The 22,603-nt window shown below is 42.1% G+C and overlaps 1 protein-coding gene across 4 annotated transcripts in view; it reads right to left on the reverse strand.

Annotated features, from left to right (window-relative positions):
- Positions 1-22,603, reverse strand: part of PTPRB (protein tyrosine phosphatase receptor type B) — a 59,110-nt gene that overhangs the window by 33,474 nt on the left and 3,033 nt on the right. For 2 of the 4 annotated variants that reach the window (XM_015855961.3, XM_085536809.1), the window contains exons 3-7: positions 16,770-17,011; positions 11,995-12,271; positions 3,068-3,346; positions 2,286-2,543; positions 553-816 (exon numbers count right to left, since the gene is read on the reverse strand). In XM_015855961.3, coding sequence (XP_015711447.2) covers positions 553-816; positions 2,286-2,543; positions 3,068-3,346; positions 11,995-12,271; positions 16,770-17,011 — 1,320 coding nt within the window. Of the gene's footprint in view, positions 1-552; positions 817-2,285; positions 2,544-3,067; positions 3,347-11,994; positions 12,272-12,367; positions 12,611-16,769; positions 17,012-22,603 lie in introns of those variants that run through there. The other 2 variants (XM_015855978.2, XM_015855969.2) reach the window with 2 other exon arrangements.

Here is a 22,603-nt window from a genome sequence, read left to right on the forward strand (position 1 = left end):
GCCTGAGAGAAAATTACACTTCTGAAAGAAGACAAATAAAATAGAATCCAGCTCTACTCAGACTGCCACATACCTTCCTTAGTCCATGCTGCTGTCAGCAAAGAAAGCTAAGACCTAATGTTTTCCTATTTGAAAGTTTGTGCCTGGAGCAAGAGATCATATTAGAACATGTAAAATCACTTAAAAATCCAATCACAATTTGACTACGTGCAAACTTCCTTGTAATGTAACTCATTTTACATAGTAAACTGAGTTGAACACAAGGCATGGAATACTGTAGAACAGTTTTGGAACAGATTCATGCAACTATAAGATCCCAAAATGCACTATTGTTTCCTGGTCCCAAGGTATGCTGTAGCAATTTTTGGCTGTTAAATTAACTGTTGCCAAGGAGTCAGTAAGGAGTACTCTAGGAACAATACTGAACAATACTGAAATATCGTATTTTGTCTGGAATCCAAATCATTTTTGCTCCTGAAATGACTTTCTTCAAGGACAGCACAGGCAAAAACAGCATTGGTTGAAATGTTCTTACTGAAGCAGAAGACTTACATGTCCTGCCAGTTGCCATCTTATCAGTAAACAGTTCACCACTGATTGTGCGGGCAGTAATCTGATAAAGACGTCCTGGAGTTAGTTTGTCAAAGTGAGTCTCTGTGACTGCTGGCTGTAAAGTTTTGACTTCTTTAACTGATCTAAGATGAGACAGAGTGATGTTATAGAAATCGACGCTTCCTGAAGGTCTTCTCCACTTAACTTTTAAAGTATCGAAGCTGTCATCATTAGTCACTGTCAAATCCAAGACTTCAGCTGGGGCTGAAAAAAAAAAGACAATAAGAAAGAAAGAGAATAAAACATTTTAACCAAATTCTCAATTTTGAAGTTCTTAACCTGCTTTGCATTTTTTTCCACTAGCTATTCAGAAGTGCAGCTATTTCATAGTCCAGGTTTTAAAAAGGCCACGGATAATATTTTCAGCCCAAATTATAAACTCTAAGTATCAGAAAATCACAGAATCACCAAGGCTGGAAAAGACCTTCAAGATCATCTAGATGAACTATGAATATTTCCCCACTAAACCACATCCCTTAGAACAATATCTACTCATCCAAGGATGGTGACTCAACCACTTTCCTGGGCAGCCTGTTCCAATGCCTGACCACTCTCAGGAAATTTTTCCTAATATGTGAAATGACCCTCTCCTGGCACAACTTGAGGCCATTCTCTCTAATCCTGTCACTAGTTACATGGGAGAAGGGGACAACCCCCACTTCACCATAACCTTCTTTCAACAGCCACAGAGAGCTGTAAGGTCTCCACTGAGCATCCTCTTCTCTAGACTAAACAATCCCAGTTCCTTCAGCCACTGTCTCTGTAAAACCTGTGCTCCAGACCCCTCAGGATCTTTGTCACTCTTCCCTGGACACGCTCCAGGGCCCCAAAGTCTTTCTTGCAGTGAGGGGTTCAAAACTGAACACAGTACTCAAGATGTGGCCTCACCAGAACTGAGTACAGGGGGACGATCACTTCCTTGGTCTTGCTGGCTACACTGTTTCTGATACAAGCCAGGATGCAACTGGCCTTCTTGGCCACCTGGGTACAATGCTGGCTCATGTTCAGATGAGTGCTGATCAACACCCCCAGGTCCATTTCCTCTACATAGTCTTTTAGTAACTCTAGTGCACTCAATCCCCTCATCCAGGTCATTAATAAAGGTATTAAACAAGACAGGCCCCAGTACCAACCCCTGAAGAATACCACCCGTGACCAGTCGCCAACACGATTTAACTCCATTCACTACCACCCTCTGGGTCTGGCCCTCCAGCCAGTTCTTCACCCAGCAAAGAGTGTACTTCTCCTAGTCACAGGCTGTAAATGAGAATCAGGGAGTTAAATATTTTTCAATGATGTGAAATAACCAGACTACATACTGCCTCAGTTCACTAAGAAAGTTGATACAGAACTTGAGGACCTATTTCATTTGTGACACCATTCCAGTTGGGCTCAAATTATTGGTAACTTCAAATACTTGATGGAGCTGACTATACTAAGCGAAGCAGATAGGTCTACATAGACAATTTAAAAGCTAATTTAGCAGCTAACTTTGCTGTGATGATCACTTAGGAAGCTAAATTACCTCAAGGAGTCTCTAACTTCCTCTACAGCCTTTGAAGAGAAACACCTGTCAATGGTAACTCACCATTTGCTATTCTTACGTATGTTCTAATATAGTTAAATTCTAATCTTAGCTTCTTGTTCTGTTGTGACAAATTCTGAAATCATACCTGTCCTAACTATTTGAAAAGCAGTGCTCTCCAATTCTGCAGCTTGGGTTATCACAGAGAGGTTATACAGATGTCCAGCCGTAAGCCCAGAAAAAGTGTAAGAAGTCAGAGGACTTTCTTGATGACTCTCATGAACAGTGCCACGATTATCAAATAAAACCAGCCTGTACAGATCCACGTGCCCAGAGCCAGGAGACCAAGAAACATGGATACTGTCTGTCTTGACAATAACCTGGATGTTCTTCACAGGGGATGGCACTGTTGGGATAAAAAACAACAAGAATACATGCTTAAGGCCTAATGGCCACCTCCATGATTTCAGCAACCCTGAACAGATTTACTTTTGAAGTATGTTGAACTTCTTTAGGGTTAGTGAAAATCTAACCCCAGACTTATGGCCAATTAGGTAACAACAACATTCCTCCATTTCTACCAAATGCTTTGTTACATTAGTCAGTCATATTTTCTTCACAGAAGGGACCTCGAGAGATCAACAAGTCTAAACTGCCTGTCAAAGCAGGTCCCTTACAATAGATCACACAGGTAGTTGTCCAGACAGGTCTTCAATATCTCCATAGAAGAAGACTCCACAACCTCTCTGGACAACCTGTTCCAGCGCTCTCTCACCCTTACTGTAAAGTTCTTCTGCATATTTCTATGGAATTTCCTATATTCATGTTGATTTATAATCAATAGATATTCATATATATATTTTGCCAGGTAGAAGAATTATATAAATTTGCTAATTTTTAAGCACAGAACTACAGTGAAAGAAGTCCTACCAGTAGATCCATTTATGCGAAATTCCGGGGTACTTTTATTTCCAGCAACTGCGGTGAGGACAATACTGTATTTATTCCCAGGGACTAGGCCAGTAAAAGTTTCTTCAGTTTTTGAAAATCTTCCTGGTATGGAGGATTCCTGTAGCTTTTTATTACTACGATCAAATACTGCTATACTATATGAGTCCACCTTTCCTGGAGAAGGATCCCACTGAACCTGTAAACTTGTGAATGTAGTTTTCTCCTTATTAATTTCAAAATGAGGTGGTGGTAAAGGATCTGTAATTAAAACAAACAAACAAAAATCAATAGCAACAACAACAAAAGAAGAAAAAAGAAAATAAAAACCAGTATTTCTTGCATGGGGACTGTGAGAAGTTATGTATGGTACTAAAAAAATAACAACAAACTTCCACACATCATCATCCTTCAAAAACTCTTCTCCATTTCTGAACAACAAACTACTGAAACCTGCCTTCCAGAGACTCCTATAGAATTCAGAAATGTTACTCGTGTATATGTGTACATACTCACACACACATTGCTACAGAAAAGTGTTTGCAGTTAGTTGTGGACGTAAATCATGAGCTTGAAAATCTGATGATTAGTAAAACAATAATTACTGTAATAAGAAATATCAAAACAAACAAAAAAACCCGAACACACATAATACTCAGTGCCTCAGTATAACATAGTTTTCACCACTGGCTTTCACTTCCAAGCTTCCTAGCATTCACACATAAACACTATCGCTAAATCAGCAAAAGGACCACAATTCTTTGTTTTTCATATTTCCTTCAACCACTTACAATAGAATAAATAAGCTTTTCTGGTGTAGTATTGTTTATAGAAATCTAAGAAGTCCAAGCAATACACTGGACAAACCTTTAAGAAAAAAATGATAATAATAATTTAATAATTATAACTATTTCTCAGAAAAGCACTCTGTGGTCATTATGTTGCTTATTAAGCAGGTCTCAAGTAAAATCACCTGGCAAATGCACTCTAAAGGGATGTCAACAATTCACCAAAAGACTGGTTGTTTCTACTCTCCTGCTATATTTCATCTCTCACAAGGCTTCATGCAAATCAAAAGAAATGTACTATATGTCAGTGTATTAAGGCATTGACATTTCTATCTCCCAAAAAGGTTAAATAAATGCATAATAAAAATTCATTAATACAACCCAGTGCAGAAAATAATGTATTCACAAGACAGGAAGTAAAAGAATAAAGATTTCCCAACAACTGAACAATTAAATTTGGCTTCCACAGGAGTGTGCTCTTTGCTATTCTTGCCTAGCAATCAAGGAGTGGAAAGGACATCCATTTTTTTCCTGTGGAAATCGGTGACAGGGTTTCAACTATCAGCATCTCCCTCATAATGGGAGATTTAAGTTAGGAAGGAGAGAAAGGTAGAAGGTTAACAAGCAGTCCTGTGAAGGTTGCTAAACAAAAGGTATGGGGTGATGTAATGGGGTGGGATAAGAATACCAACAAAATGGTGATTGAGTAAGGTCACCTGCAGCACTTACAGGTTAGCAAGGGTATGCCTACAACGCACCATTACAGAGAAATATCTCAGACCTTTTCTAGGAACACAACTTAGTGGGTTAAGCATCCTAAGTGGCTGTACACTAAAGTGCGCAGTATGGAGAATAGACAAGATGAATAAGAGATTGGGATCATGGAGATGTGGCAGGATGGTCTCATGACTGGAGAGTTGTAGTGGAAGGACTCAGGCTCTTTAGTAAGGATGGGCAGAAGAGACAAGAAAGGGATATCACTTTTTATGCCAGTGACCAGCTGGAATGCATGGAGCTCTTGCTGGGGGATGGATGGAGAGCCAACTGTGAGCTTATGGGTTAGGATTAGGGGGAGGACAGGGCCAAGCCACATTATAGTGGGGATATGCTACAGGCTACGAGACCAAGAAGACCACATGAATGAGGCTCTATATAGACAGATAGGAGCAATCTTATGTTCACAAGTTCTGGTCCTCATGGGGGACTACACGCGTATCTATTGGAGGGAAAACAGTTCAGGGCATAAAGAATCCAGGAGGCTCTTGGAATACATTAATGGTAACTTTCTTCTCCATGTGATAGAGGGACCAACAAGGAGAGGTGCTGTGCTGGACCTTGTTCACATTAACAAGGGGGGGCAGGCTGGTGGAGAATGTGAAGGTCAAGAGCAGCCTCAGCTACAGTGATTGTGATATAGCAGAGTTCAAGGTCATCATGACAGTGAGAAGTACACACAGCAAGCTCAGAACCCTGGACTTCAGGAGAGCAGACTTTGACCTCTTTTGGGATCCACAAAAGCCCTAGAAGGAAGAGAGGCTCTAAAAAGCTGGTTAATATTTAAGGATCAGCTCTTCCAAATTCAAGAATGCATCCCAACAGAGAGGAAGTCAGGCAAAAATGCCAGGAGGTCTGTATGGATGAATGAGGAGCTCATGGCAAACTCAAACACAAAAATGAAAGTCACAGAGACTAGGGTGAATGGATGAAGCAAGGAAAACTTAAACTTGGAACAGGATCAGGTTAGGGAATCATTAAGCAAAATGGACATTCTCAAGTTCATGGGTCAAGACAGGATGCACCCAGGATTGATGAGGGAGCTGGCAGATGTGATTGCATGGTTGTGGCTGATCTTAGCAACAAGGATAAACGCCCAAAAACTAGAGGAAAGCAAATGTCATTCCTATCTTCATGAAGGGCAGGAAGGAGAACATGAAGAATTACAGGTCAGTCAGCTTCACCTCAGTCCCTGGGAAGGTGATGGAACAGGTAATCCTGGAAACCATTTCCAGGCACACAAAGGAGAAGAGAGTCATCAGGAGCAGTCAGCAGGCATTCATCAAGGGGAAGTCACATTTGACCAACCTGATACACTTCTATAATGACATGCCCAGTCTGATAGATGAGGGGAGAGCAGTGGACATTGTTTTCCTGGACTTTAGTGAGACCTTTGACAACATCCTCCATAAGATCCTCATAAAGAAGTATGGGCTGGATGAGCAGATAAGTGAGATTAAAAAACTGGCTGAATGCCCAGGTCCAGAGGGTGGTGTCCGGTGGCACAAAGACTAGTTAAAGTCCAATAACAATCACAGTACTCCAGGCATCAGTACTGGGTCTGTTTAACATCACCATTATGTATGATGGTATACATTGGACTTTTGGTAAATTTACAGATGATGTGAAACTGGAGGGTGTGACTGACTCACTGGAGGTTCATGCTGCCAACCTGATGGAAGTCAGCTTTGCAGAACAGGACCCCAGAGTCCTGGTGGACATCAAGTCAAATATGAATCAGCAATGTTCCCTAGCCACTAAGAAGGCTAATGGTATTCTTGGTTGCATTAGGTAATATATGGTCAAGAGAGGTGATCCTTCCACTCTACTCAGCATTTGTGTCCATGCCTTGAGTACTGTGTACAGTTCCAGGCTGTGGAGTAGAAGAGGGTCATGGACATAATGGAGAGTCCAAAACAGGACTACCAAGATGATTAAAGGACTCAAGCACCCTTAAAAGCTACACAGACATGGCTCTGGGTGATCTGCTCCAGGTGATCCCATCTGAACATGGTGGTTGGACCTGATGACCTCCAGAGGTGCCTTCCAACCTGAGATCTCTGTACCAGCAGTGCTTTAAACACTGATGAAGACCATTTTTTTTTCCAGTGCAGCCATTTCTGCCCCTTTCCCTAATCAAGGCAGATGAAAGAATATGAGATCGCCTCCCATTCTAGGAATAGTGATAGGAATATCATGGGGATAGGGGCTTTTAAGCTGTTCTTTTCCAGAAGTTTCATTGCTTCTTAGAAAACTGTGATGAGAATGTATGATACAAGGTTTGGATGGTATGCTCTGTCAAACAAAGCATTTCAAAAGAAATATATAATGTCCCGGTTACAGCGTCCCCTTAAACCTAACTCTGCTCAAAACCACATTCCTGCTATGGACCACAGAGACACTGTTGATATTCAATCAATCAATCAATCAATCAAATGAATAAAATAAATAAATAAAAAAAACACTATCTTCTTTTCTTGAACCCTTTATTTAAGGCAAAACTAATTCTGCTTAGGTCTGAAAAAAAAAAAACAAAAAACCCACAGTAAAAATAATTAAACTCAAAATCTGAGCACATCAAAATTCAGGCCAAATAAAACTTCACCCAGTTACAGCAATTGAAACTGGAGGTTTTAATAAAAAGTGTCAGGAAATCTTAACAATAGGCTAAGAGTACCAGCTCCACCTATGAAATATGCTAAGAGACTAGAGACTATAATGCTGGCAAAAGTGAATAGCAGGGACTTGTTGATTGAGGGCAATTGCTCTAAGCGGAAAAAGTCAAACTTGGGGAATCTGAAATAAATTCCAGTGCTATGTATGATCAGATACACAGATGGCTGAGAAAGTTTTAATTTGGCCAATAACCAGAAAACAGTCATGCTTTAATTGTTAAGAAGTTCAACTCTCTCTCTGACAAAGTTAGGATAAGGTAGACTGGTCACTAGTCCTGCAAAAGTAATCAAAATTGTAATCCACATTATTTGTCAAATACTACAAGACAGTTCCTACATTTTTAGAAGTGCTTATACTATCCTAATCAATCTGCCTTCCAAGGTGCATCAAGAAAAAAAGAGGAAAAAAAAAAAAAAAGAGTTGCGTGCCTAGAAGGTGAAGTTCAGAAATTCAGACTTTATCTAATCTATCTGGTCCAGAAAACAAAACACTCAGTGCTCTGTACATCCGTTAGAACAAAGGAACAATGAGATTGGGAAGTGCCTGGGCTGAAAGAGCCCTGGATGGAAACAAACACTTAAAAGGCCATTTACATTGTTATACAATTCTCTGCTGGCAACAGTACAACAGTGATATATCACAGACATAAAATATTTTCAAAGATATTTTATGTACCATTTAATACTATATGAATTAATGTCTCTTGGTCTACAAAGTCTAGAAGATTTGATGTTGCTTGAATTACATCACACCTTCATTTTAACTTCTGAGAATCTGCTTTGAGGACATTGCTGCTATAAACATATTTTATAGAAACAATTGATATAGTTTCATCAAGTCCCCATGACGTGACTCGCAGATCCATTCTGTAAGCACAAAATTACCCCTGCAATATGCAGGAGAAAAAAGAAATAAGTAACTGAGATAAGTGAGTGCTTAGGACTGAGGATGGGGAATTCCTGACTTCCATTCTCAGCTCTCTTCCTACCAAATCATTTGCTTTTTTCTAGTTATCCCTTTTTAGAAAAGGGTAAATATTACCTACTTTCCAAGATTTGTTCTGAAGATTAAGCAGAAAGGTTTCATTTCACTGTTATTAAGTGCAAATGCCCATTTCTTTTGGCTGACACGCAACATCAAATCTTCAGAACAACCTACACTGCTCTTGGGTGTTTTTTGCACTCTACCTTTTGAGACAATGATCACCACCATTATGGTTGATTAAGGATTATAGGATTATACAGCCTATAGTTGGAGCCATGTCACAGCAGTTGTTCTTACACATAGCTAATAAATCAGATTTATCCCAAATGATTTGAAATTGATGAACACATGGCCAAGCTCTGCTTCTGGCTTTTACAGCTGGGCGTCACAATGGAAAAATACTTTGCTGGTCTGTTTCTTAGATGATAACAATTTTTAACCTCTTTTTATTCAAATATTTAGCAATTTGTTTGGACAAATGTTTATTTACCTGTTAGTTCTTTCAGTACAGGTAAGACGGATTAAAGAGAAACAAAATACATCATTGTAATAATTTTGTAAAAAAAAAAAAAAAAAAAAAAAGTCGAAAATCTTATCTCTAAGCTTATTTTAGAAGATTTATTTGAAAGGAAGGAAATTCTCCAGTTGTTTCTTGTGGCTCCAAAGACATTTTACTTCTGAATTTCAATTCAGAATCAAAATTCATCAGATTAACTATAAATTAGAATCTCACCATACACTACTGCTTTTAATTGCTTAAAGAAACCTACCGCCATTTCCTGAAGACATACTAACAAAATACATAGCAATGCAATTGCTCAGACATCTGGAGAATTGAGGGTGTAAAATGTATTTTCTTTGAAATCAACAAAGGCATAATACCATCTTTTGTCATACAGTAGCTCTTAGTGATGGAGTTCTACTGAGATCAATAAAGAAAACAAGAATGTACCAACAGGTGCATACATTGTCTCAACATCAGAATGTCAAACATGCCAACTAGTTACACTGTTTTATATGTTGTTTTATATAGCTTTATGTACACTAAACCATGCAACAAATGGTAAATATTAACCTTATATTAACTAAATACTCAGAATCACATCCTCTCACATCTGTAAATTCAGGTTCTCAGTGAAAAATGTAATTGCAGTGCCCTTTCTTCATTTCCCATTCTATCAAATAGCACAGTGGCCAACACTGCATATGAGTTAGCATGTCTGTGTATACCAGGCTTACACAATGTGTGATTGCACTTGCCACCATTTTTTAAAGGATCTATTTTAGTTCTCTTTTAGAGGATTAAGTACTTGCCATTTAAATAATCTGTAGCTAAAATTTTCATTGAGTAAATAGATTTAAAGGACTCTGCCTCAGTGGACTAGTGTGCTTTACTGCATCACTACTCTTAGTTGCTGGGTATCAGATATATGCATTCAGATATTGTATGGAAGCTGCTGCTCTACTCATAGATTCACTAAGGTATTTCATGAGAGCTTATATAGTCTTGGTGAGCTATATGCTTATTCTATCAGAATATCAGACTTATACATAGCACAGTCATAATACGTCGTAATGACCATCTTATTGTAAAATTAAAGATAGATAAGGCTAAATTCAGTTAAGGAACTGATCCTCTCCAATCATTTACATGATAACTGCAACTATGCTATGCCTTATTCATCACTTTCACTATAAGCAACATATCACAATCACAATTTGATAAAGTATTTTGGATGTTGCAGGCTTAGCTGCTCCAGCACTGTGTATAACAAATGTGATGAAGAAGCAAAATCCCAACAGGAATGAGTACATAAAAATTGTAATAGGACTGGATATGGAGAAAAAGTTAAAGTTCCTGAATTATGTCAATACGTTAATCTACAAATTTCTCTGTCTTCATTTATTGTATCAAGGTAATAAAGGCATTCAAATTTTGCCAAAGTAAACATATGAGATATGATTCCTCTTACTTCAACTATCTAAATGTCAGGTTCCTAATTTAATTTAAGCTCTTTTTACGGTCAGTGGAGAAAGCTGGGCACCTCCAAAGGACAGCTTTCTTAGATGTACTGCTCAGGAAGGGAACCTCACTGAGTAGCAAGGTCACACATCATTTTTTTAGATGGCTCATGATAGCTCAGTTCCGCCACCATTCAAGTCAGTGGGAATTTTGTTTACAATATGGTTGAAAATATTGCTCATACTTCCATATCCATCAGATAGTTTCCAGGAACATATACCATAAACCGAAAGCACTGACACCAACTTGGGATGGTACAGGTGAAGAAAGCTTCCAGAAAACTGGCTTTAAATGCTGCCCCTAGTGGAAACACACAGTGGAATACAGAACTGAACCTCATTCTGCACTGAAATGCACAGTATAGGCAATACAACATAAGGTTGATGGGGGGTATAACAAACCCTACATATTATTTAAATTCTGGAGCTACATCCATATTTTAAACACTATCAAGCAACGCAAGAGATGCAACTGAATTAACAGATGTGAGAAACCATGGAGCAAACTGACCAGCTAAACTGGAAGGAAACCACATCTCCTCTATTCTTATTTCATACTTTTGATAAATCTCTCCTTTGCAGTCCAAACAGAAAACACACTTCAAATACTGTCAGCTAATTTGTAGCATTTCAGCTTGAACTGTAATCAGTCTTTTCACTCTGACATCAGCTACACATATTGCTGATACACCATAGCTACAATCAGAAGTTGCATTGGTCACTTTTATCATCTCACAGTCTTGCAAAACTCATTTACTGATAAAAAGGCACAAGTGACATATACAAACTACTGAGTAAACAATTATGCATTAACCAGAATGTGAATTAAAGTGCTATCTTTTCTTCTACCTCATCTCAAGTGTCCCTTCTTAGAGCTCTAGTACCTGGCACTGATGGTGTTTCATACCTGTCACCTTGATAATGGATGATTTATTCTTTCAGTTTTAAATTACAAGTTATCAGTCCTAGAAAGAGTTGGAATTGTACATGATATAGACCTAAACCACTGCCTGAATATAAAGTACTTCTTGCTTTTACCAAGAGACACTACTTGTGCTTAATGTATACCAACCACACCAGGAGACTTGCCACTAGACTTTTTTAAGCTTCAGCTACCAAGGCAAATGGATGGAAGGTATTTACTGTATTTGTAGAGTTCACAGAATCACAGAATTGTAGGGGTTGGAAGGGACCTCCAGAGATCATCTAGTCCAACCCCTGCCAAAGCAGGCTCCCTACACCACGTCGCACAGGTAGGTGTCCAGTTGGGTCTTGAATATCTCCAGAGAAGGAGACTCCACCACCTCCCTGGGCAGCCTGTTCCAGTGCTACTGCAGGGAAAAGAGTCTGACAGTAAAAGAGGTGAACAAGCAGCTGCAAAGTGTTCAAGCAACTGCTAAGTGCTTAGCTGCCATAACCTTCAACGATAAAGATACTAAAACACCTCTCTGATGCTAAGATTTTAAGACTAAATCAGGAAGGCATTTAACGACGGACCTTATTTAAGACATCTCCGTTTCGAGGCTTGTGTTAGCACCTGTGAGAGGCTGGACTGGCCACCATCACCCTTAAAAAACACAGATACACACAGAAAGAGTCCCGTTCTGCCACTGCAGTTGGTTGCTGCGTTGTTCACATGCACACACAAACACACGCACGCATTACCTGTCTGCAGGGTGACATTGGCGGCCTCCCCGTCGGCGAGCGGCTCGATGCGGAGGTGGTACCACGTCCCGGCTTCCAAGTCCCGCACGGTGCAGCCGTAGGAACCGTTCCCGGCGCTGTCGGGCCGACAACCGGCGTGTCGTCCATCCTCGGAGCGTCCCGTCACGCTGTAGTTGCAGGCGTGAGCCGCTGCGCTCCAGCTCAGCCAGGCGCTCCGCGCGGCCACGCGTCGCTCCGTCAGGTTGGCGCTGCATCCCGCAGCCTCCCCGAGCGCGGCCTGCGGAGAGAGCGGGCAGAGCGCTGCGACCCCCGCCGGCAGCCCAGCAGCCCCGCACTGCTGGCCCCGCTACCGCTACCTCGGGGGCAAACCCACCTGCGCTGCCCTCCTCACCTCGCTGAGCGCCAGCACCGTGCACAGGGCAAGTCCCGCTCCATAACTCAGCATCGCCACCCGCTTTTATCCGCGGAACCCCTCGCGGGGAGGGGGGAGGATGAAGAAGGCGAGCGGCCCGCGGACCCTGGGGGCGCCCCCCGGCCGCGCTCCCCGCCGGGCTGGCTCCCCGCGGCGGCCGCCCAGCCAGCCCTCCGCCGGGCCGCCCGCTTGCTGCATGCGATCGGGGCTGCCCCGGGCGCCTCGCCGCCTCCCTGCGGCCGCCGGGGGTGGTGGTGGGGGGGACGGCGGCGGCGGGGGGTGAGCGGGGGCTGCCCGGCGGCCGAGGAGGAGCGGGGGGCGGAGGAGGCGGGGGAGGCGGCCGCCGCTTCCCACGCTGCCATTCTGACCCGGGCTGACTCCGCTGGAGCCCTTTCCGCGGACTTCCGCAATCAAAAGGCGATTTCCTCGCTGCTCGATGCGGGGGCGGCGTCCCGGGACCCATGACGGACGGCGCGGGGGGCGCGGGTCGTCCTCGACGGTGGATCCCGGGACGCCGCCCCTGAGCCCTTCCCTCCCCCTGGTCCCCGGCTCCTCTCCCTTCACTTTCCCCTCGGCCCCCTCTGCCATCCTACCTCCTTTCCTTCCTCGCTGCTTCCTCCCTTGTCCCCTTCCCCACGGGGCTCCCGCTCCTTCGGGCCCCTCGCGTGGGTTTTCCTGCCCTCCTCACCTCACCTGCCCCTCACGCCCACCTCTCTGCATGACTGCCTTGTCTCCTTTAGATCTCAGCCATCCCAAAAACTCCCTTCCTTCACAGCTAATCCCCACTGTCTGCCTTGAGGACAGCCTCAGGGGTGCACAGGGTGCACCGTGTACCTCCAAGGCCTCCCTCATCCCTCAGCACTATGGCAAGGAATCACGAGTCCAGGAGGGCTCCAGCAGAGCCTCCACCAACCTTCTGCCTTTAGTCCCATATTCAGACAGAGGAGCAGCCCGTGTATCAAGGGCCAAGCTTTTTGTTTTGCTTTGCATCAACGCCTGTCCTTGAAATATTTCCCAGAATAACTCCCAAGCTAAAATTACACACCAGAGAAAGCAAAAAAGACACCATGTTTAAAGAAAGCACAAAACAGGCCATGAGCAACTCTGAATTCAACTATAGCTGCAACACAGCTCTCCGCTTCTGTCACACACACCCATTTCCTTTCATTTAAGTTTTCAGCCTCTTAAAACTCATGTCTGTGCAGATGTGGGGTGGGGTGAGGGAGAAGAATCTCTGTTAAAATTGTTCTGGTCTGTCAGATACTCAAATGGGCAATAACCTAGAAGCCATCGGGTAAATTTGTGGTTGCATAAAGGGGGACGAAATCAACGTGTTTTTCAGATGGAAGTGGCGCTTCTGTGCATCTTTCTGTACATGCATACATGGTTTTAACTTCCAAAAGCAGCAGCTCAAGCAAGTTCATCCCTGTTTCACTTTTGCCCTGTGTTGATATTCAGGGAGAAAAAGGTGCTGCCATTTAAAAACATCAGTCTGCCTTTCAGAACAACCGCTCCTGTAGCATTTTGGGCGGCATTCACCTGTCAAACACAGTGCAGATATCTGAAAAACCTTAGCTTGCACTGGGAAACCAAAGGTTTTAGCACTGGTGGGTGGTGACCTGTGCTTGTGGAAACCTTTGTCTGCCCCAGTGCAGCTCCATGCATGGTCTTAGGGACCTGGCACAGACAGTGTTGAACTTTATGCTGCAGACTTATGATGATCAATAACTTTAGGATCAATAATCTTACTTGATGTTATAAATATATATTGATTATAAATATAACTTAATGTAACTTATTATCAATGTAATTTATCAAAAGTGAAATTTAAAGATCCTTGGAAATGTCTGTCTTTTCCAGCTAACGTAAGATAATGCATGGAGAAAAGTCATGTTAATGCTTCTCACCATTGCACCAAAATTAGAAACTCTTTACTTTATTGCTCTTGCCATGTGAAATCCTTAACCTGTTCTAGTTGTATTAGTAAGAAAGTACAGGTTTATGGCTTGTGGGACTTCTTTCTATACATCATACAAAGCTGCTTCAGAAGTCATGTCTACCACAGATGTCTATGCCAACACTGGAGTAAAGCAGGAGGGAGCAATCATTCACTGGTGTTAATATAAGTGTATAGAATAGTCGACATAATTATTTCCAGAGTGGTACTGAATAAATGGGCTTTTAGCAAATCAGTAGTCATGCAGTCTTTAACACTCACTGATCTGTGTGGTAAGCCAAGAAACTAATTAAAAAGAAAGGAAAAAAAAAAGAGAACTGGAAGTGACTTTTGGGAGTGGCCGGATGTGTCTCTAATAGCAGGCTCCAAAGTCTCTTTCAGACACTTTCCCAAGGTTTCCTGACTTTTTTTTTTTTTTTTAATTATTATTATATTTTTTTACACCAACCTCTGTCTCTCTAATCAAGAGGAAATGGGCTTTGCATAGCTTTTGTTGTGGCTTGAAAGTGCGAGCTGCAGTTTTACTTGAAATTCAAGGCTGCTCTAAACTAAATATTTTGTTTGATTAAAATGTTGCCATTGTCATCCACCTCCCCTCCCCCCTCCTTCCAGTAGGCACTATCACAGCCAAATAACATCAAGGCTTTAATTTTACAAACAAGAGGACCTGGCCTGGGGCAGATGCAGTTCATAGAAGGTATTGTCTTCCTGATAGCAATTACTCGGCATGTTTTCAAAGTATCACGTTAACTCCAATTATCTTTTAAATATGTCTGCTGGTTTGACAAAAATGTTTTAAATTTCACTCTAAGGACAAGAAAGCTGAAAGATGGAGGCCAGAAAAAGTTAAGTTTGTATGTCCAAAATGTAGTATGTGGGTTCAAGTGGTTAGATATGGCTGGACATTTCAAAGGACACATGAATTTTTTTCATGGTTATCTTCAGGAATCTGGTTTGAAGGCTTTGACCTAAGCATCTTGCTCAATGCAAACCAAGTGAATGAAGAGAGGAGGTGACAGCTTCAAATCAAACAGTGCCTTCCCTGTAGCACTGATGGGGCTATTCAATAGGAGTGTTGGAGGCTATTTGGGTAATACCTGGTTCCACAGGACATTTCCATTTAGAAGAGGCAAGTATTCTGTGCAGGAGGCACATATGAGCAGAGAACATGGGGTAATTAGCTCAGCCTGCCTGCACCAACCCCAAATAATGACATTTTGAAAGAACCATCCATCACCTCTGGACTAGGGTGCGGCACATCCATCATCAGCTCAGTCCCTTGTGGCCAGGACTAGAATAGTATTGACAGGGTCCATAAACCCTGAAGTCAGTAATTTGTGTCAACATTGTTCTGGGTGATGCTTCTACTTTCTCCCTGTCTGAAACAGTCTGTAGTGATGTTCAAACCAGATTGTACGGGATTTCCTTAAAATAATCAGGATGTGTAGAAGCTCCTGTTGTTCTTTCTGTCATCTACAGTAACACTGACACTGAAAGTAATAGCTGAAACACATTCATCCACCCCAATAAATAGAGTGCAGTGCACTCTCCTGAACAAAAAGCCAGGGGATTTAGGGATTTTGAGCTCTAATCCCTATATATTGATAGCAAAATGGTGACCAATCTCCTGAGTGCTTTAGGTCTAACTGTGGACATTTTGCCAACAATGATGCCAGATTTGCTCTCAAATTACTTAATTGTTGCTTGCCCACACAAAAACAGAAGACTGGTGGTACTGAATGCTCATTGTTAGCTTCTTCTGTGTATGGGGCTGGCGCCTGCATTCCCCTTCTCTGCCAGAGCTGTTTGGACTGCAACAGCACATAGATGAAGAAGCAGATGTGTGTCTTCCCTCTTATCAGCGAGCAGATAAACTGACCAGGGTCAAGGGCAGGGTTCCTCATAATGCAAGTAAGAACACAGAGTTTTTACTTGCTTTAGTCTATAAACCACGCATGCAATTTTAGAACTCAAATATCCTAAAAGAGCTCATAAACACACTGTTTCTTAGAGCGCAGTTAGAGCAAGACCCTCGCATCATGCAACAAACCTGTGGCAGAGGCTGAGTTGCTGGGAACGGATACCCCAGCTCCCGTGTCTCCTGCCACATCCACGAGCATTCCATTGCTACTCACGTATCCTGAACATTTTTCCTGTAGCTTAGAGCTTTTCCCAAAGCACTGTGTGCACCACGATTGTGCTGTACGGAAGAGGCAGATTTTTTCTGCAGATGTACTTCTAGCAAAGGGAACTATCAGCGTGAACAAAGAACCCCAATCAAAATAAAGAACAAAGCTCAGTCCTGCAGTTGGCTTTTTTTAGTCTGTGAAACATCCACCTGTAATAGCTCTCAGGCTCCACAGAGTGGAGCAGGCTTAATAAAAATCAATCAATAATCTGCCTTACCTCCTCCGTAGTGCTGGAGTATTGCGGAGGAGTGCTTGAGACTGTGGGTTTCTCTGTTACTGCAGTTTTCAAGTCCAAGTAGAGGTTTTCAATGAAGTTTTTGGTGAAATGTTCAGTCACGTTTCTGATGGACATCTGTGTGCTACTACTCGTCGGCAGATTGTCAGGCCTAGAGGTAGTAGTGTTTAAAGGGGAGGATGTAGTTGTAGTACTCCATATAAAAGTGTCTGCATCCTGGAGATCTAAGATAAATAAAGGAAAGTGATTAAAAGGAGCTCTACATTTTTATAATCAGTTCCGTAGATGCCAATAAATATGGCTGTTATGGCTTCTAAGTATTTGAAGTGCACCTGTCAGTTCTGGAGTTTTTGCTTTCAGCTCAAACATTATTTTGCATCAACATCGAAGTTTGCACAAAATATCCATGAACTTTCATACCATTCATTTTAAATGCAATTCCTCACCGGTTCCAAAGTGTAGAGAAAGGCTTTGTTTGTCATTAACAACACAGTGTTTTCACTCATAGCTTTTTCACTTACATGTTTTGTCAAGCTGCATGAATTCAGCTTTATACAGTCAATAAGAAGCCCAGTGTATAAAGTACGGATTCTCATCTGCCTTTTATTGGTATAAATGCAAATTATGACTCTGTGCGTGGTAATAAAGTTCCATGTGCCCATGTGGGATGCTCCTCTTGCCATTTTAAATACATCCTATATAGGCACCACGCTAACCCCTGACTACTCTCTTTCCAAGGTTCAGTTAACAATGGTATCATTTAACTAAAGCGTCTGCAAATATAACTCTGGGTTTGCTTTTTTAGTCACGTATCCTTCAGAGAATGCCAAAGTTGCAATTAGAGTGCAGGAAAGATTTTACTACACATTTTTCCTCCACATTTTCATGGCTCTTCCTCCCAATTGGTATGTATTTAATATCCTTTCTTTGTGGCTGCGAGGGCAGGGTTCAATCTGTGGTGGCCTCTACATCTGGTAGCATCACGTTTCAGCTAAGTGATTGAAATTACCCACTGGCCCCTTCTCCTCACACAAAGCTGCCCTGCCATTGCTGGAGTACAACTAGTGTGTGTTGGCCCAATGCCCAAGACACTTTGTCTGTCCTTGAACTGGGGTCTACAACATGACAGAACCTTGTTTTGCTGCTGAGCCACTGGGCTGGTTGCCATTCATAATAATTTTAGCTCACAAGCCCTGTTAAAAAAAATGACCGAGTTAAATTGCAGCAGAAGCTTCCAAATGTAATTACTTGGTGTGCAATTACGATGTCTTCAGAGGCCAACATGTGATTACCTCTTTACCCAAAGAATCAATGGGTGAGTTTCCATTAAGTCAATATTACGTTTTCTTGGGGTTCTTTTATTTTTGATATATGTGCAAACATGAATGTCAACATGTTCATTTAGTAAAACTAAACGTTTTACTACATTCCTTTGCATCCAGAAATAAAAGTGAGACTATAAACCCTTGCAAGTGACACTTTCATACAAGTGTTTCTTATGCCTGACAGCATAACACTGTGCTTTCTTTGACATTTTGCTTTCTTTTAGAAAGAAACCCTCAGGTTTGCTCCAACACTGAATGACAACCCTCATGCTGCTGGTGCTGCAGAATCCCCTACAGACTGCCTATGGTGCAAAGTCTGCTGTGGTCCTGCATCATGAACCTTCCTGGTACCCATCCAAAGGTCAGAGAAGAGTCTGGCAAGGGCAGCTCTATGCTCAGCTGTACTCAGCTGCTGAAGCAAACCCTTCAGCTGACTCAGGTTCCAACTTAGTCACAAGTCCATGTCACTCTGTTCCTGGGGATCTCCTGTTAGGGGTCTCTGAAAGCCTGCAGCAGGCAACTAGAAGTTCCAACACTGATGACTTGGATAGGATTAAGCCTGCTGGCTCTTTGCCTCTCAAATATCTCCAGCTTCTGCAGGGAGTAGGCTGCTGATAGGAAGATAGCTTTCAGAAATGACGTCTGAGTGGTCAGCAGCCACTTAGAAGAAAAGGCCACTCAGTTCGGTTCCTAAATATAGATTCACACACCCAACTTAAAAGCACATTAAAAAAATATCTCGGTTTTGTTTACAGACAAATAGCGGCTATTCCAACAGGAAGACAACGACATTCCAGTGCCAATTGTGTCTACTCCATAAAAGGTCTGTGGTTCTGCCAAGAGCATATGTGAGACCCAGCACCCCTGAGCAGTTCTCCTGGTGCAGGAGCTGAAGCGAGAGACCAACACCACTGCCAGGAAAATGCCTGGTCCTCAGAGCTGTGCCACCAGCCTGGGGAGGTACTAGGAAGGGGCACTCGGTCACTGCCCTACCTGGCTCCTTTCTTCAAGCTTCAGCCTCCAACTAGAGGCTGACAACCTGTGACCCTTAGATGGAAATAACTTGTGTCTATCAATAGGCTGTAATGGAAATTGGGGCATGTGTACCAGCACTTTTCATGTATGCAGTGCTGGACTATAAGTGTCCAGGTCTGCCTGCTCTTCAAGCATATTGTGATCCGGGTTTAAATTCTGTAAGGAAAGATACTAGGGTCCTAGTGTAAGGGCCCTTACGTATCTTAGTTGCAGGCACTTAGAAAACTCTTGACTATAAGACTCCAATAAACAGATTTCTATATTACTTGAATTCCAAATTTGCATCCCTTAAAAGCCAGAAAAAAGCTCACCTCCTATCTGGATATCAGCTAAGTACACAGGAATTGCACCACTGGGATTTCTCATAAGTGTTTAACGTTGTTCTAGCATTCTCTTTGGAAATCAGTCATGGGAACAGAACTGCAGAACTGACAGTGACACTGATCAGTAGTGGCTGAATGATGTACAGTGTGTGAACATACCATTGTAATCATCGGTAGCACACCCAGGAGAAATGATGACACTATGACTAAGTGCATATTTCATCCATGGGGTGTACTGCAGACTGCATCCATCTGCACAGCAGCAGGCCACTTACAAGCAAAAGAAATCCATCAGTTCTGCATGTATGCTGAGCAAAGCACTGTGTGAATATTGCTGGTTCCTTGTCAAGCACTGGGAACCCTATAGCAGTGCCTTCAAGCCTGGGCAAGCCAGCATGGGGTAGCTTGCTGCTGCTGCTTGCATTGGATCAACCTGCCTGCCCCCGTAACACACAGCTTCAGAACACAGAGGCTGCATTGCTAGTGAAACACAAGTGATTCAGTTATCTGTTGTATAAGAAAAAATGCTGTGTGAGGCTGCATCTAACTTGCTGACAGCAAGATTTACACTTAAAGGAGAGGTTTTATAATCTCTGTACATGCAGGAAAATTAATTCTCTTTCTGGTTGCCTACCAAGTACTTGTTAAGAAACTGCAAGAAGAAAGACTTAAAAAAGAAAAGAAAAAAAAAGATTGCTTGTAGGAATATGACAGAATAACAAAATTGCTAAATTGTCTTTTTTCTCCATGCTTTTGAATACTGCAAAATGTTTGCCATTTCAGAAACATGTCTTATTTACTTGAAATGCTGTAGAGGTTACAGCAGAGGCTTGTTTTTCATGCCAGAGAGGATGGATATCTCCTGGACTTGCTGGGTTTTGAAATGCTGAAGTAGTCACTTGGAAGCTCTTTCAGCACCAGTGCGAATGGAAGATCCCAGATAACAATGGTGATAATGCCGTAGCTCTATCAGCCCTGCTTCTGACACTCCAGATAGCCCCGGCTCACCCTGAAGTGGATTTTTGGTCACTGAAAGGTATCCAGGCCTTATTAACTCCATAGGCCTCTACTGAAGAGAGCTTAGAAAGGTATCTGCTGTGTAGACACTTAGGACTTGGTTGCCTAAATGTCGATACTTCCTGCAATCTGAAATGCCCTATGGCACCTGAGACACAAGTTATTTCCATCTAAGGGTCACAGGTTGTCAGCCTCTAGTTGAAGGCTGAAGCTTGAAGAAAGGAGTGTGTTTCACTGTAGTATTTTCTAATCAAGCTCTTCTGCTTACTGAATCCTGTAATATAATAGTTAAAGGAGATCAAAACAGGTTTGGCTGAATGGCTTTTTAGGAAAAAAGTTTGAGTCTATCCAAAAGTAAAGTGAAAATAATGACTCTTTCTGGTCTATTTTGTTGTGGGAACACACAATAAAATCCAACCTGTTAGGAACCTGTGGATGGATTGCTGTGGTTATTACCAACACTGTGGTGGGAATCATATTAATATGATTACAAATTTGGGAGAGAGTGGAAGCTTTTCCTGCACTTTTCCCACCTTTCTTTGGTGTTCTTTCCCTTTCCCAAGAAGATCAGCGGGATGATGCACTTATCTTTCCTTACCACGTTGCTTGCCTGGTTCAGAGTATTCCCTGAATGTACACTGCCCTGCTGTCCAACCCATCTCACCACTGACGCTGACATGAGTGTTGGCAGTGGAGTGTGAACACAATGCGCTCATGCTCATATATGGAGTAGCCAAACTGAAAATGGGATAATGGGAAGGGAGAAGCCAGTGTGACAGGAAGGTGATAAAGAAGCAAAGATACAGAACCAGAAGCTTGGACAGGACTGGAGGCAGGATTGTGGAGGTAACAGTCAGTGAAAGAAGGCATGTCAGCATTTTGCTTATGTATAATATCTGATGTTTTGTCAGTGTTAGCCTGTAAACAAAGCAAGAGATAAAAAGGTACTGTTGTACAACAGTAAGTAATGAAGCCATGCTCCTCAACAGAGTCAGCTTCTCTTCTGAATAGGGCTTAATCCTGGTAACCACAGTTTGGGGTTTTGCAGCTACATTTACTTCTTTTGTGAGCACCCTACCTCGCTGCCTAGGCATGCTCCATTTCTTCAACCACTGTCCCTCAACATGCTGCCTTCTACCCCTGCAACTCCTGCATGTTTCCCTCCTCATTTCCAATCCCTCTTCCTTTTTACTGGATCCCAGACATAAGAAATTTGACTCCAAGAGCCTGTGTGTGAAAATAAAGCCTTAGATCTAAAGGGTCCGTGCATCTCCACCCATAATCTCCTCATGAATGTGATGAGACCTGATGTCCCACCACCTCAAGGGAGATGATACCTTGTGGCCCTTTTTTGTGTCTGCTATTTGAGCCAGCTGCCAGAATCAGCAGTAGTTTTGTGTGTGGTGGGCTGTCTGCTCTTAGATTTAGAGTAATCTATGTCCGAACAGATCTGGAATACGTACGTGAACTGATTAGGATTTCTACACATTTTGGTCAGGACTGTAGAAAAAACTGTATATCCAACACAGTCAATTTCTGATTTGAAATCCAAATCTGAGCTCAGAATTTCCCTAAGTTCAGAACAAATCATACTTGGCATTTGAATTAGCTCCAGTACCAAAGATAGTTGCAGTTGCTGGGTTTGGAGCATGTTCTTTATCTGAGCTGATATTTGGAATTCAGTTCAGTAGGTTATTCCTTTGTGAAAATATCAATGGTTTTTATGAATACTATGAAAACAAAATTATAATCAAATATGGTATTAGTCAGGAGTTGAAAAATATGCAGCCATTTCAGCCCCAAAGACTGCTTAGTTTTTACTATCTTAATCTAAATATAGATTGAATATGTTATTTTATGCTGATCCACTGCGGGATTTGCTGAATTTAGACAGATGTGCTCAGAAGAGTAATGTTAAGAATTCAGCATTGAAATTTTTGATATTTATACCACCATCAAGATCAGCACTGTGGGCATCATTAGTTTTTCTTCCTTGTGGTACTTATTAATATCTTCATTTGAAAAAATGCATTTCTTTGCATTGCTTCTACTCTTGAATACTTGGAATTCTTAGTTAGGTATTGTGGATCACAAGGTATAATTTACTTCTCAGCTT

This window comes from Coturnix japonica, chromosome 1 (assembly GCF_054131305.1).
Source record: "Coturnix japonica strain WE chromosome 1, WE-NBRP24, whole genome shotgun sequence".
Classification (NCBI taxonomy): domain Eukaryota; kingdom Metazoa; phylum Chordata; class Aves; order Galliformes; family Phasianidae; genus Coturnix; species Coturnix japonica.